At 37.2% G+C, this 15,850-nt stretch overlaps 1 protein-coding gene across 4 annotated transcripts in view; it reads left to right on the top strand.

Moving 5' to 3' along the window:
- Window positions 1-6,755, top strand: part of PLAG1 (PLAG1 zinc finger) — a 50,128-nt gene extending 43,373 nt beyond the window's left edge. For all 4 annotated transcript variants that reach the window (XM_019031870.3, XM_019031869.4, XM_055348741.2 and 1 more), the window contains one exon: window positions 421-6,755. In XM_019031870.3, the coding sequence (XP_018887415.1) occupies window positions 421-1,681 (1,261 nt within the window). In that variant the 3' untranslated portion in view covers window positions 1,682-6,755. The remainder of the gene's footprint in view (window positions 1-420) is intronic.
- The last annotated feature ends 9,095 nt before the right edge of the window (window positions 6,756-15,850 follow it).

A 15,850-nucleotide genomic window follows, 5' to 3' on the forward strand; every position in this document is an offset into this window, starting at 1 on the left:
AAAGAGGAAATGTTAAGTAGATTAGACATTGGTTTAGTTTTTAGTATTCTAAATCACATACTTTTATGTGTTAGTGTCTTTGGACTTTTTAAAATAAAATGCTTAATGAGTAGAATTTCCATTTGTAGAAAGAAATTACAACAAGAAAAGGGTAAGGACATTTACGTGAGTATATTCAGTCTTGCTCATTTGCTTTTGTAATGATAGCTGGAAACCAGCAAAAACTAAAGTGGCAACTTAAATGGCTCAAGTTTTGCAGTAATTAGGTATATTAACTATCCTTGTGGTATATATTAAGTTAAACAGTTTCCATTACTAAGGGAATTCTGTGTTAGCATAGTAGTTTAGCTTCCATTTGAAAAGTGAATACATGCCATTTTTGTCATAATAACTACTTATAGATTATATCTGTGTTTAAAGGCACATGGCTACTCATTCTCCTGAGAAAACCCACAAGTGTAATTATTGTGAGAAAATGTTTCACCGGAAAGATCATCTGAAGAATCACCTCCATACACATGACCCTAACAAAGAGACGTTTAAGTGCGAAGAATGTGGCAAGAACTACAATACCAAGCTTGGATTTAAACGTCACTTGGCCTTGCATGCCGCAACAAGTGGTGACCTCACCTGTAAGGTATGTTTGCAAACTTTTGAAAGCACGGGAGTGCTTCTGGAGCACCTTAAATCTCATGCAGGCAAGTCGTCTGGTGGGGTTAAAGAAAAAAAGCACCAGTGCGAACATTGTGATCGCCGGTTCTACACCCGAAAGGATGTCCGGAGACACATGGTGGTGCACACTGGAAGAAAGGACTTCCTCTGTCAGTATTGTGCACAGAGATTTGGGCGAAAGGATCACCTGACTCGACATATGAAGAAGAGTCACAATCAAGAGCTTCTGAAGGTCAAAACAGAACCAGTAGATTTCCTTGACCCATTTACCTGCAATGTGTCTGTGCCTATAAAAGACGAGCTCCTTCCGGTGATGTCCTTACCTTCCAGTGAACTGTTATCAAAGCCATTCACAAACACTTTGCAGTTAAACCTCTACAACACTCCATTTCAGTCCATGCAGAGCTCGGGATCTGCCCACCAAATGATCACAACTTTACCTTTGGGAATGACATGCCCAATAGATATGGACACTGTTCATCCCTCTCACCACCTTTCTTTCAAATATCCGTTCAGTTCTACCTCATATGCAATTTCTATTCCTGAAAAAGAACAGCCATTAAAGGGGGAAATTGAGAGTTACCTGATGGAGTTACAAGGTGGCGTGCCCTCTTCATCCCAAGATTCTCAAGCATCGTCATCATCTAAGCTAGGGTTGGATCCTCAGATTGGGTCCCTAGATGATGGTGCAGGAGACCTCTCCCTATCCAAAAGCTCTATCTCCATCAGTGACCCTCTAAACACACCAGCATTGGATTTTTCTCAGTTGTTTAATTTCATACCTTTAAATGGTCCTCCCTATAATCCTCTATCAGTGGGGAGCCTTGGAATGAGCTATTCCCAGGAAGAAGCACATTCTTCTGTTTCCCAGCTCCCCCCACAAACACAGGATCTTCAGGATCCTGCAAACACTATAGGGCTTGGGTCTCTGCACTCACTGTCAGCAGCTTTCACCAGCAGTTTAAGCACAAGTACCACCCTCCCACGTTTCCATCAAGCTTTTCAGTAGGATTCTGGGACATGGATTCATTACAGAAATGTATGTGTAGCCATGCCCTAGATGACCATTTTTATTTCAGTGCCTACTTTAAAACAGTATAAAAATTTCTGCTTTCGTATAATACAAATTTTCATTAAGCCAGTATAAAATAGAAACTAGCTTTTAAACTGAGCTTTGGAACCATTTGTGTTCAGTTAAGTTTACCTGGGTATTTTGTCCTGATTCACTGCCAATTGTCACATTTTAAGACTTTTTTTTTTTCATATAGGAAAGCCATTATTAGTAGTAAACTTTTACAAATCCCATTTTCAAATTACTTTTAGATCTTAAAATTTTCGTCGTTGTCTAATAACAGTGGCTCTACCTTTTGACATCTGGCTCATTAAAAAATTTAGCAATAGAATGTAAATTGTATAAAAAGTTTGTGAATAACTCAAGGGTTTAAATTTTCTTACTAGCTTCTAAATGGATTAATAATCAAGTGCTTCAAATGAATTAAGAGTCCAGTTTCAGAAGATAACAAATGTTTGTTAGATACACCATAATTTCAGATCAGTATATTCTGAAGACTCCCTGTTGTCTGGCTAAAATATTTGCCATCTTTATTATGAGCCTTTAAGGAAAACAAACCCTAAACACAAAGCATCAGTATTTATAGCAGAAAGAGACTCTGTTAGGTGACATGGCATTTCGTGTCACTTAATAGTTGGCCCTAAATTAGTACACAGGATATTTTGTCGTGTTTCATCCTTCTTAACATGCTATCTTTTCATTTAATAATAGTAATAGTGTATGGCATTGGGGTCTTCAGAGTCGATATATAGGTAGATCTCTTTAGTCTTTTCCACCTTTCACATCCAAGGGGTGGGTCAAGTGCAGCCAGCAATTTATTTTCATTGTTGGTCCATGGTTAGTCCATAATCTAGAGCCGTTGTGGAACTGCAGCCATGAGGTGTGTTTATCCCACAGTGGATTGACTCAGCCTCTGTGGGTGACAGACTTCTAAGCAGGAAGATAGACGTGAAGCACATGGTTACATTTGGGAACTTGTGTAGGGATCATGGCCCCTGTAGCCAGGGTTAAAAACTGGACTTTTTAGAAGTAAAGTAAAAGCATATCGCTTGTATCATTTCTTGCTGAATTTGATATGTTTTTCTTTCCCTTAAGAACCAAAAGCAGAAAACAAAAACAACAGTCCTACTCCCATGTTATCTTTCTGATTCAATGTGAATCCATCTTTCCTTGCAATATTTTGGATGGAGAATTTGAAGTTAAATGCATTAGAAAACTACCTGAGGAACTACCACAAAGTTTTAAGTGACTAGAAATATATACAGTAAAATCCCACTTTCATGCATCTCTGGGAAATGATAGGAGTATTGCAAATAAGTTGAGTTTGTAGAGGGTAACAAAGTAAAGTAAAACAAACCTATCTTGGTTAACATGAAAATAACAATTGAGAATATATTATATTCACTGAATAATTATAGGCTTTTCCTCACATTAGACAACCAACATAATCTTCTTAAAGGTCTAATTAATATATTTTTCTAAGGGTCAGTTGGGACATTAACCTAAGAAACATATCTATTAAGCACTTGTTAACACCTTATTTTAGGACCCTTTCCGTTGGGGATGGGGGCAAGGGTGGGAGGTTTTTAGAAGAGTATATATCTCTTTAAAAAAAAACAGAAAGAAAAATATTTCTGAGCACTCATTAGCCCTATATGGAAACTTCTTTCCTTTTTGTAGGGCCAGTTATCACTGCAGATTGCAATGTTTACCAAGAATTTTTAAAAATGAGTGCAGATTACTGAATATAATACATTATTTAAAATATTTGGGAGTAGTATAATTTGTGGAGAAATGTAAATTGTAATAATGTAAATGGGGGCTTCAATATATATATATAATACACACACACACACACACACGCACACATACCGCACTTCATAGAATCAAAGTTGCTCTCTGAAGGAGCTTTGGCTCCTGATATTTTATCATGCTCCTATATTTTTTAATCCTTGGAGCAGTAGTTTTTATACTTATGTATTTAAATTTTATTATGAAAAATTACATTTATTAAAAAAGTGTGTTCCAAAGGCATTAAAATTATATATGTTAATACGGAAGTACATTTTTAAATTTTTCAAACTGCTCCTAGCTTTTGATTAGGAGAATATTTTTTCTGAAAGTAGGCTTTTCGCTCTGCTTCATTACTGCTTCCTTTAGTTTCTATGAAACAGATTGCTTACCTAAATCTTTAGTTGAATGGTTAGTGTTCAATATTGCTTTAATCACCATATAAAAGGAAAAAAATTGGTGACAGAGCACAAATAGAAAACCTATTTTTAAATAGAAATCACAAATAGCAAGTGTGGAAGCACTACTTTATTCTGTTTAAAATGTACTTAAGAAGTCATCAAATTAGTGAACTGAGACATTGGCCTTAGTAGGCTGTATTCACTGCTAATTTAAAAAAGGGAGTACCAGGATTTATTAAGTAAAGCATTTTGGAAATGGGGAATAGCGCCATATATGTATGTATGTGTGTGTGTGTGTGTGTGTGTGTATATACACACACACACACACACATACTTAAATCTTGCCCTGCATGAAATTCAAATACATGGAGGCACATCTTCAGGGCACCAGTGTTAAAATTTTGGAGTCTTAATTTTCATGTGTACACCTCTTTGCCTGTTCCCGCCCCCAGACTTGAAATAACACTTCAGAGTAAGAGGGAATTCAGCTAATTTGTTTTTAAAATTGACTGTAGTGGTCACTAAACCCTTTTTGAGAGAATTTCTATTAAAGGTGAGGCAGACTCGCTTATTTGAATTGCACAATGTTCTAACAAGGATGTAACACAGAATTGGCTTTTTTTTCCCTAGAAAAAGATTGTTTGTTTCTGTCAACTAGATATGATTAAAAATAAGTATTGCCAATGCTGTTTTCATTCTCTAGTGGCCAGAATCATTATCCTTGAAATTTCTGGTAGTGCCTTAGCTTGGTTAAAAAAAAAAAAAAAAGGGATTAACATTAAATAAAAGTAGTTTAGAATTTGGGCCTCAGACAAGATATTGAACCTCATTCAGTTTCACTTCCACATGTATGTACAAATTAGGTCACCAAACGGAAGTGTGAGTGTGGAAGGATTTTGGCACTGTAAGCAATGCTATCCATTGATGTATACAAGTACCTTTATAGTTATCGATCACTGTTAAAACTTTCATTTTAAAATCCTATTACCAAGTTCAGTTTTTTAAAACTTCAGTTGTCCTGGCTGATTATGCATCACTCTGGGTGCAACTTTTTTATTTCATTTAGTGTTTCTTTCAAGCTGTGTATTTTTGCCTATTTGTTGCTTGTGCTTTATTTTTCTTAGTCATTTGTGGAATATAGTGATATATTGTGTTAATTTGGACAGTAGCGGTTTTTAAAAACCATATACTGACTGAAACATGAGCCAGAGCCGATTGCTTTATTAAGCTAATAATGAATGTTAAAGAGTACATATTTTCAGGATCGTTCATCTAGTGAGCAATACACATATTATAGGCCAATATTTTTTTCAAAAATAGAGCTTGGTCAACCTCTATACTACACATATTACAAGATATAGCACTTTCAAAATGAATCTAAACCTTTACAGGAACTTTCTTATAGGTTATGCCTTTTATTTTAAGACTTATTATAATTCAAGTGCCATTAGATGATATATATGTAGGCCTTTGATATATAATGCTTTGTGTACAAAAATGGTAGATGGTATTTTAAACAGGTACATTTTTACAGTGTTTTCTTATCAATTTGCTATATTGCACAGAATCAGTGTGTGTCTTTTCATAAGGTTTTACAATGGTTTATTTTTTTACAAGGTTTACGTGTCTCAAAGCACACTGTCTTCCCAGTACGTAAGTTAAAAAATACCAGTTCACCCAAGTTGCTTCTAGCCTACTGAGATCCATGTGACATTGGAGGAGATCTTTTAAATGTTTAGTATTCGTCATTAGCAATGGCTGGCTGTTAGTTCTGGTAAATGTGTGCCTAAGTTGAATTTGTCTTGTTTTTCTCACACTGTGTCAGCAGCCATGTCTACAAGACAGATAGTCTGTTGTGATCACATAGATCTACATAAGTTGTGTAGTTTTGTGCTAAAAACCCATAGGGAGCTCCTTTGGGATCATAGAAAAGAAGATCATGCAACCAGCATTGGTGAAGGCACACTCAGATTGCACTTAGGGCCTTTCTATGATGTTGTCAACCCTCTGAGGATGGAAGGCACTGTCTTTTGATGTTATCTAGCCTAGAAATGACACAGAACTATTGCTAATGTATAAAACACTTCATTATATAAGCTTCAGTGGTACAGATGAACCAGAATGAATGTTTATCTTCTCAGAAACACTCCTTCAATATTATGTTGGATCATGCTGCTAATGTAACTTGGGCTACAACTCTTCATGGTGCTACAAACTTCTCTGTCTCATTCAGTCGTATTTTTTTATCCATAGAAAAAGGACTACATTAGGTGTAAAAGTGTACAATATATTTTTATACTGTGACTTAATTTGTCATTAACAAACTTTTACACCACCACAATGTATTCATGTGCACTTGCAAAAGGAGATCTCGGACATGCAAATGTTACCAGAACAAACCCAGCTTTTGTCCACAAGGTGACTGTAACTCAGAATGGAAAGTGGGCTTTACAATAGGGTGTGGAGTGAAGAACATGCTGTATGTTACTAACAGCCCTTTGAATTTAACAAAAACTGGGAATCCATTAGGAAACGGATTGCATCATACCTGAACATAAGCTGGACTGCTGAAATTGTATTTTTAGCTAATGAAAAAGTGTTTGGACTAGTACTCTAAAAATGTTCTAATGATAAAGTTTTGAGTCAAAATAGAAAAGAAAAAAATCTGCATTCCAGGCCGAATTTTGTATATTTTTATTGCATTTAAAATTGCTATTCTGTAATATTGGGAAATCAAGTGGCTTATCATGTATATCATGTACTTAAAATGTATTCACAAACTACTGTTGTATTTGTATAAAATATAGACAAAGATCATATTTTTTGTGTGTGTATAAGCTCTGTAAAATAGCAATCACATTATGAAGCTGCAGTGATACTACATTTTAAACATTCACATCCAAAGAAGCAGACTATTTATTGTCCATATACCAGATTTAAAATATTAATTTGCTGCTAATTAAACAATAGTACTGCAGCTTCTTGTGGCCTACAGTGTTATGTTTGCTGTAAGAATAAGATATGTGAATTCCACAAAATATATGAATAAAATTATAGAATGGCTTTAGATAATGTAGATCTTCCTGAAATTTTAATAGATGATACTTTTCTATTTGCTATCACATTTTTTCTTCAAATTATAAGTATTTTCTCGTTTGATTAATAGTCTAATAGCTGGGTCTAGGACAATATTGTTGAAATGTAAAATCTAGGTTTTTGGTTTGTTTTAAAACTTTTGTATCTTTAGAGGAAGGATAGAAATTTTAAGTTAAAAAAGTCAAAAGGTGATGCATCAAAACTTGAATCCAGATGAGTTTAGAATTCAAAAAAGGATATTAGTTGCTTGTTTCTGGGAGATAAAATTGGTATTTAGCATTTATTTAACATTTATTGTTTGTCAGTACTAAAATTATTCTTTCAGAGTTCCCTTTGGGCTGTTTGCCTAAAATCTTGCTGAAGAAAGCTCCCTTGACAACTTGTGTGGACCAAAATGGCAATCACACACGTATTTCAGCTAAAACTCATCTGCTAAATGGTCAGCAACACAGCTTCCAAGACAGGTGTTAATTCTAAAAATTCGGTTAATACCTTTCCAGGAACCAACTATAGAAATAATTTGTTATGTATCTCATAGCACCTCTTTCAGTATAATAGGAAAAATTCTTCCTTTACCTTTTTGACTTTCCTATTTTCAGAGGGGTAAAGAAAATGAACATAATTCCAGTGTGGCAATTCCTTCCTCTTTTCACTTGTTTAATTTCTGCAAATTAATGCAGTATTTCTGTATTATTAGAATTAACACTAAATATGTTTTAAATTCATATGAAATCGTTCAAGGACTTCACAGAAGGAAAACACTTGTGCCCTTTTGCCTTTTTCAGAATATGTCTGCCATTCTTTGGAGGAGCTAGTTTTACCTTAAAGGAAATGAAAACACTTTTCTCCCTGATACACTGTTAACAGCATAGCACATAAATTCCCAGGTTCTTTCTGCTTGAGAAAAGGAGTGGGAAAAGAGTGCGGTGCTTGATGGAGACTGTATCCATGAAGGAATGCACAGAATATCTTCTTTACTATAGTCTTTGGCTGCCATTATTGCAGATGAAAATGAACAATTTTTTTTATGTAAACAGGCTAACTGCATTACTCAATAGATAGATACTTTAAATGTAAACCAATGTGTATTATAAATGCACAAGTGGAAAATTCTATAAATTTGAATCTTTTTTTTAAACAGGCAGATAGTCCCTTTGAAATAACACCTGAGTCGAGGTCTTAGGGTTTTGAGAGAATGAGAGTGGGAAGAATAAAGGCCTCTCACATAAGGTTTTCTGCTTTATGGTATTAGAATTATTGGAAAGGTATTACTTTTGGTTTATTCTATTTGTCATTAGAGAACTTTAATAATTTCTTGAGGCTCCTTTCAAAGTGTTGCTAGTGCAGCTAGTAGTCTTACCGGAATAATGTTAGTAAACTGCTGTTTCTAAAAATAATTGATCTGTTATTAGGATTCACACACACCTGATATTTTTAAGTAGGTTCCTATAAACAGATTCTCATGACCTAGGAATGTTCATTGTGTAAGGAAGTTAATAACCTAAGCCATGATGCCCTATTTAAAGATTTTTAAGTTATGTCAGCTTTTCCCACCCCAGAATTAATGGTGATCAGTGGCTGTAACAAATGTAAACCCTGTAAGTGTCTTGAAGACCATATTGTCTAATAACTTCCAGCCAGTAAGTTCAACTCATCCCCAGCTTTCTGAGTTAAATTATATTTTTTTGCAGTGGTAAAGTGCTACTTTTGTATTTTGTCATAAACTATTTTATATGATATGTCCATATTTATTCCTATATGCTAGCTTTATTGAGTTAGTCAGTGACCCTGAAAATGTTCCTCCATCCTTAATAGTACCTGCTGATTTCCTCCTCTGCCTTTTTCCGTCATTATCATATGGAGTTACTCACTGTTCCTTATACTGGAGCCTGTGCTTATCTGTCCCTTCACCTCCAGTTGTCCACCATCCCTGGAATGCAGGATTTCTCCTCCTGCACGAGAATTCCACGTGCCAAAATCTTACCCATTATCCATCCTCCACCCCTTTTTTAATTATCTCTCTTCCACAAAGCCTTCTGGTCTCATTCACTGAACAGTAATTTATTTTCCCTCTAAACATATATTACAGTTGATTAGATCATCTCAGAATAATATATTTTCTAGTACTTGAGGGCAAAACCCTATCCACATACAGTTGATTAGATCATCTCAGAATAATATTTTTTCTAGTACTTGAGGGTAAAACCCTATCCACATAGTTCCAAGCACAGGGCAGATAAGTATTTGTTGGATGCATGACAAACAGTGCTTTCCTGAAAGACTCAGCCATTTTAAGATTTAGGAGACTTTTAAAAAACCTTTTCAAAATTTGACACTAGAAATTAATAAAATAATTTTGACATGGGGCATCTCTGTTCTATGGAAAAGTTTGTTTTATACCCTGAAGAGTGTGTAATCATCCTTAAACTTCCTTTTGTTCTGGTTTTCTGCATCAGTGTGAGGAGATGCTACACGTGTACTGTCTCTTCACAAGTACATCATCACTAAATGCTTTCCCGACAATGGACCAAAACTAGAGAGCCATTGAAGATTCTAATTCTCCTTTGAACTTCAAAGGCTCATTAAGCTCTGAATTAGACGGATAAAAAGAAAAAATACACAGGTCCCAGAGACCTACAATTTGAAAGAGAATGAGACTTACCTGAGACACTGAAAGAAGTCAGTGGAGCCAGGTGTGGAAGTTATCAACCAGGTGTTGAAGCAAAAGACGAGTTCTGATACGTAAGGATTCAGAAAGTATACTTTGTATTTTTTTAATTACAAATAATCCAGAGAAGCAAAAATCGAATCAATATGGACATCTCCAGAAAGCAGAAGGTAAACGTGGTGATAAGGAGTTACCAATAACTTGGTTAAATCTAAATTATTGATAATTTGCTAGTGAATAAGTATTTTTGAAAGTGATTGATGCTAATGTAATATAAATGTTCTCAATGGCTCTTTGATAAACATAAAAGTGGCTAGGGTTGACATATCAAGTTCCTATCTCCCCCTCCCTCTCCCTTCCCCCCCCCCCACCCCCACCCCCCACCCACACAAAGGAATAAAAGACCCCTGTTAACCCTTTGGAGACATACATGGAACCACAGAACAAGGTGCTATGGAGTTCGAGTTGGAAAATCCAGTTTGGGGAGCAATTTAGAGCAAAAGTAATACAGTATTTTTCTAGTGTCCATGCCAGTTATTTCATGTTCTTGTTTTATTACATTTACTAAAACCTCCAAGAAAATACAATGGCGATAGGCATTGGTGTCTCATTCCCGACGTTAACTGAAATGAATTTTTTTTTTTTGATAGTTAAGATACTCTCTGATAGTTTGGGGAAAATCCAGGCGTTTCTCCTATAACATCGTTTCCTGAAGAACCTTATATTCTGTAAACACTGCGCACGAAATAACGGGGCTTACCAACGAGGAGTGCCAGAACCTGCCGGGCGGACGCCGGGCCAGGGGCTAAGAGTCTGCGGCACCTGGACCCTCCTCCCTCAGGGGGTTGGGCCGGGGCGCCCCGCTCAGGGGCGTAGCAAGGCGGTCTGGCGCCCCCACCGCAGTTCCGTGCGGAGCGCAGCTCGCCCTGCCTGGGCGCTCCGGCCTGGGGGCAACCTGTACCCACCAGCCTTCTCCCGCGTCCGCTGCGCCGCTTTCCCGGGCGCGCGGGTCTCGGCCGCACCTGGCTGCGGGCTCCGCGCCGAGGACGCGGATGGTGCGGGGCCTGCGGCTCTGGGACAGCCCGGACGGCCCAGGTGTACGACCTGGGGCGGCGTGGATGTGACGCCTGCATCTGGCCCCTGCTGTTAGGAAGCCCCCTCCGAGCAGAACAGACGGCTGCCTTTATCACACGCAAGAATTACCAAGTTTGGCTGCCGACTTCTAGGAAATGCCTTTTCAGCATCTGTTGATGCGTCCATATAGGTTTTTCTACTTTTCGTTTATTGGTGTTTTCATCTTTGTTGAAACAGGTTGGCATTCCGGGAACTATCTGCTTGTCGTCGACACATTACTGGATTCTTTACGCTAATACTTTGTTTAAACATTTGACTCCATATCAATATGTGAAATCGGTACCTAGTTTCCTTTTTACTGAATTTATTAGCCTTTGGAACTCAAGTTATTCTGGCTTTAGAAAGACTGGTTGGGCGGGGAGGAGGGTGGAGGATGGGGCTGATTTTCTTGCCGTTCTGGAAGAGCTTAACTATGGGAAATTCAGCCTGCTCTCTAAAAGGCGGATGGTGCTTGAGGCGCCCCTTCCTCTGGGCAGTTCCTCCTTCCCATCTTTACTCAGGCAATTGCTCACTTCAAATGCTCCAGTTGTTCTTGGATCCATTTGGGGACTTGGAATTGCCAGGAAATCGCCTATTCCCTGCAGAGTCTCACCTGTGCTGCCACAGGATTTGCATGCTGAGAGTCTTTCATCTCCACTGAAAGGAGACTCCCTTTTATGTCTGTCGCCCTTCTAGTCTGACTTCACCAAGCTGACACTCAAAAAATCTCCCATCATTTGTGATGTGGTCACCCTGTTTGCTTTAATTTTATGTGTGATAGTTTACTATTGGTTTTCAATTTTTCACCTAATCTAACATTCTTTGTCTTTAATGAGTTTATTCAGTTCATTCATAGTTAAGACTGTTTGATTTTATTCCTCTTACTCTGTGCTTATTACTTTAAGGATGGTTTCTCTTTTTCGTTTACCTTATTTTTCTGAGTTTGATAGAGTTGTTAATCATTCCACTTCTTCCCTTTTTTAACTTTGATGTTCCTTTGTATGTTTTAGTCTCTTTAATCACTACAGTCCCTTTTCCCTTACTTTTTATTTTTTGTTTGTTTTGTGTTTGTGTTTTTGAGATGGAGTCTCGCTCTGTTGCCCAGGCTGGAGTGCAGTGGCGCGATCTCACTCACTGCAACCTTCCCGTCCCGGGTTCAAGCCATTCTCCTGTCTCAGCCTCCCAAGTAACTGGTATTACGGGTGAGTGCCATCACGCCTGGCTAATTTTTTGTGTTTTTAGTGGAGACGGGGTTTCGCCATGTTGGCCAGGCTGGTCTCGAACTCCTGGCCTGAGGTGATCAGTCTGCCTCCGCCTCCCAAAGTGCCGGGATTACAGGTGTGAGCCACCACGTCCGGCCTTCCCCTGCTTTTTAATTCTTATCACACATGACTCTTCTTTTATTTGTAGACGAAAATACGAACTATTTTCCTCCATTGAGAACGCCCCATAACACACTAATTCTTCCCTACTCCTTTTCTCTACCCTGTTCCTCACAAATGGACCCATTTACCACCCCCACCTACACACACCCTCATGGCACTTCTCGGACAACTCTAATATTTTGCAAGGAAACTTTAGCATTATTATTTTCCATAACTCTGGATGACCATCTAATTAAATGTATTCTGATGGCGGATTAAGTGCTATAATCTTTATTTGGTTCTTTATTATCATTTCTCTTTCTCTACTGAGATTTCCTATGTGTTCATTCAGTGAGCATGTACTTTTATGTCTTTCAGTATCACCTTCAGATCCTTTTCTGCTGATCCCAGCCATTGCTCCTTCCCAGGGTCTTCCCACGGATCACCTTTTCTCTTGTCTATGGCTTGCATGTTCCTGTTCATTGTTGTTGTTGTTGTTGTTGTTGTTGTTGTTGTTGTTGTTGTTGTTTTGTGCTATTTTGTTTTGTTTTGTTCTGAGACAGAGTCTTGCTCCATCACCCAGGCTGGAGTGCAGTGGCGCTATCTTGGCTCACTGCAACATCCGCCTCCCAGGTTTAAACGATTCTCCTGCCTCAGTCTCCCGAGTAGCTGCGATTACAGGTGTGTGCCACCACACCCAGCTAATTTTTGTATTTTTAGTAGAGACGGGGCTTCACCATGTTGGCCAGGCTGGTCTCGAACTCCTGACCTCAGGTGATCCACCTGCCTGGGCTTCCCAAAGTGCTTGGGATTACAGGCATGAGCCGCCTCGCCCAGCCTCTGATACAGAGATTCTTTTAGCCTAAATTTGGCCCCTTGGGGTCTGCCCATTGTATGGGTACAAGAGTCAGACAGAAATGTGGGCAAAGTTTATATACAGAATTTGGCTCCTGTTCTGGGTCTCTCTGCTTTCTGGGATTCTCACCTCCTTCACTTTCCAGCTGCTGTTTTCCCTCCAAACTCTATTGTCTGATTTTTCAAGTCAGTAAGACTACAAAGTTCTATCTGAGATTTAGTTGCCCCGGGAGTGTGATACACTTGGGAAGTGAATTTTGTTTGCCTTGGTTTATAATACCTGCATCTGAAAAAGGTATGAAATCTGTTAATTCTCAGAAAAACTTCCCAGTTTTTATGGGTTTATGGCCTTTACATACAATAGGAATGAGGGATTGTGTGTGTGTGTGTGTGTGTGTGTGTGTGTAATCTTTGTAGGTAGCAAAGATTCTGTGTGATGCCTAGGTCATATAAGTCTACGATTAACTTTATAACAAACTTTCATCCAGTCTTCCAAAATGGCTGTACCAGTTTTTTATTCCCATGAATAATGAATGAGAATTTCTGTTGCCCCACATTCTTAAGCTGTTTTGATATTGGTCTCAGGGGGTTTTAGCTAATTGTTGTTTTAATTTACATTTCCCAATAACAAATGATGTTGAGAACCTTTATATGTTTATTTTCCAACTGCATAAAACATTTTTAGTAAAATATCTGTTCAGATCCTTTGTCTATTTTTTATTGGATTAATTTCGTATTAGGTTGATTTTTTTATTGTTGAGTTTTAAGAATTCCTTATGCATTCTAGATATGAATGCTTTATCAGATAAATGATTTACAAACATTTTCTCCCAGTCTGTGACTGGTCTTTTCATTGTTTCAACAGTATCAAAAAAAGCAAAAGTTTTCCATTTTTGTAAAGTCCAATTTATGTATTTTTTTCTTTTGTGGATTGGGCTTTTGAAATTGTATCTAAAAATTTATAACCAAAACTAAGGTCATGAAGATATTCTAGATTTTTTTCTATAGGTTGTGTAGTGTTATGTTTTACATGTAGGCCATGATTTAATTTTTGTATAAGATGTAAAGTATATTAGGTTTGAGGTTCATGTGATTTGGGTTTTTTTTGGTTTTTTTTGTTTTTTTTGCAAATGGATGGTCATTTGTTTTAGGACCACTTGTTCATTTCTGGCTTTTCTATTCTGTTCTATTGATGTATGTATTTATCATTTCACCAGTCTCACACTATCATAATTACTGTAATAGTCTTGAAATCAGGACACATGCATCTTCCGAGTATATTTTCCTTTTTAAGAGTTGCCTTGGCTATTCCTTTGGTTCTGTGTACATTACATAGATTGTATATATTTTAGAATCTACATATTGATACCTATTAAAAAGTTTCTTTGGATTTTTATTTGGGTTGTGTTGCATATATAATTTGGGAAACATGAACACCTTTCAAATATTAAGTCTTTCAATCCATGAACTTAGTATCTTTCTTCAGTCATTTAGATCTTCTTTGTTTCATTGGTATTGTATAGTTTTCTACATACAAATCTTCCACATGTATTATAAGACTTATATCTAAGTACTCCTTTAGTGTTATTGTAAATGGTATTTTTTTAAATTTCAGATTCCAGTTTTTATTGGTGATGTATAAGAATAAAATTGACTTTTGTATATTAACCTTATATCCTGTGACCTTGCTAAACTCACTTATTAGTTCCAGGTAGGGGTGTGTGTGTGTGTGTGTTTCTTGCTTTCTACTGTATATGCCTTTTATTCCTTTTTCTTGCCTTATTGAACTAGCTAGAATTTCCAAGATGATGTTAAGTAAATGTCTTAACTAAAAACACCTTTGCCTTTTTCTGTATTTTATAGGGAAAGTATTCAGTCTCTCGCCATGAAGTATGATGTTAGTTGGAAGTTTTTCATAAACGTCTTTTATTAAGTTAAGGAAATTCCTTTCAACTTCTAGTTTGTATGAGTTTTTTAAAATTATGAGTAGATGTTGAATTTTGTTGAATGTTTGTTCTTCATTCACTGATATGTTTTTTTCTTATCTAGTCTACTCATATAGTGAGTTGCACTGATTGATTTTGAATGCTGAACGAGCCCTATATTCCTGAGATGAGCCCAACTTCGTTGTGCAGTATTATCCTTTTTTATGGACTACTGGATTTTATTTGCTAATATTTTGTTAGGGATTTTCATGTCTGTGTTCATGAGAGATGTTGATCTGAAGTTTTCTTGTGAATATATGAGGAAAAGTGTGTATATATGTGTGTGTGTATCTGTCTCTATAGATATAGAGATATGTATACATACAGATAGATATATCTCTACCAGTCCATAGTTATGCATCAGCAAATTTTAATACAACAATTCAGAGTTCAGTCTAACCTTCCCCCTTTTCAAATATTAACTCTCTTCTCCTGCTTCTTATTATCCACAATGTATTTACTTACTTACCCAATTTTATAATATACATAAAAGTAGTTCATAATTGCTAACCCATATCTACTCACAAGAGCATAATATTTGTTTACAGTTCTTTTGGTCTTTACCCCGAAGGCATGTAGTCCCCCCATCACTTTCAGTTTAGTCATGTTATCTGTTTAAAATATAGCTGGGTTTGGGAGAGGTTCCAAGATGGCCGAATAGGAACAGCTCCAGTCTACAGCTCCCAGCATGAGCGACGCAGAGTACAGGTGATTTCTGCATTTCCAACTGAGGTACCAGGTTCATCTCACTGGGACTTGATGGACAGTGGATGCAGCCCATGGACCATGAGCCAAAGCAGGGCAGGGCATCACCTCACTTGGGAAGTGCAAAG

Source organism: Gorilla gorilla, chromosome 7, assembly GCF_029281585.2.
Source record: "Gorilla gorilla gorilla isolate KB3781 chromosome 7, NHGRI_mGorGor1-v2.1_pri, whole genome shotgun sequence".
NCBI lineage: Eukaryota > Metazoa > Chordata > Mammalia > Primates > Hominidae > Gorilla > Gorilla gorilla.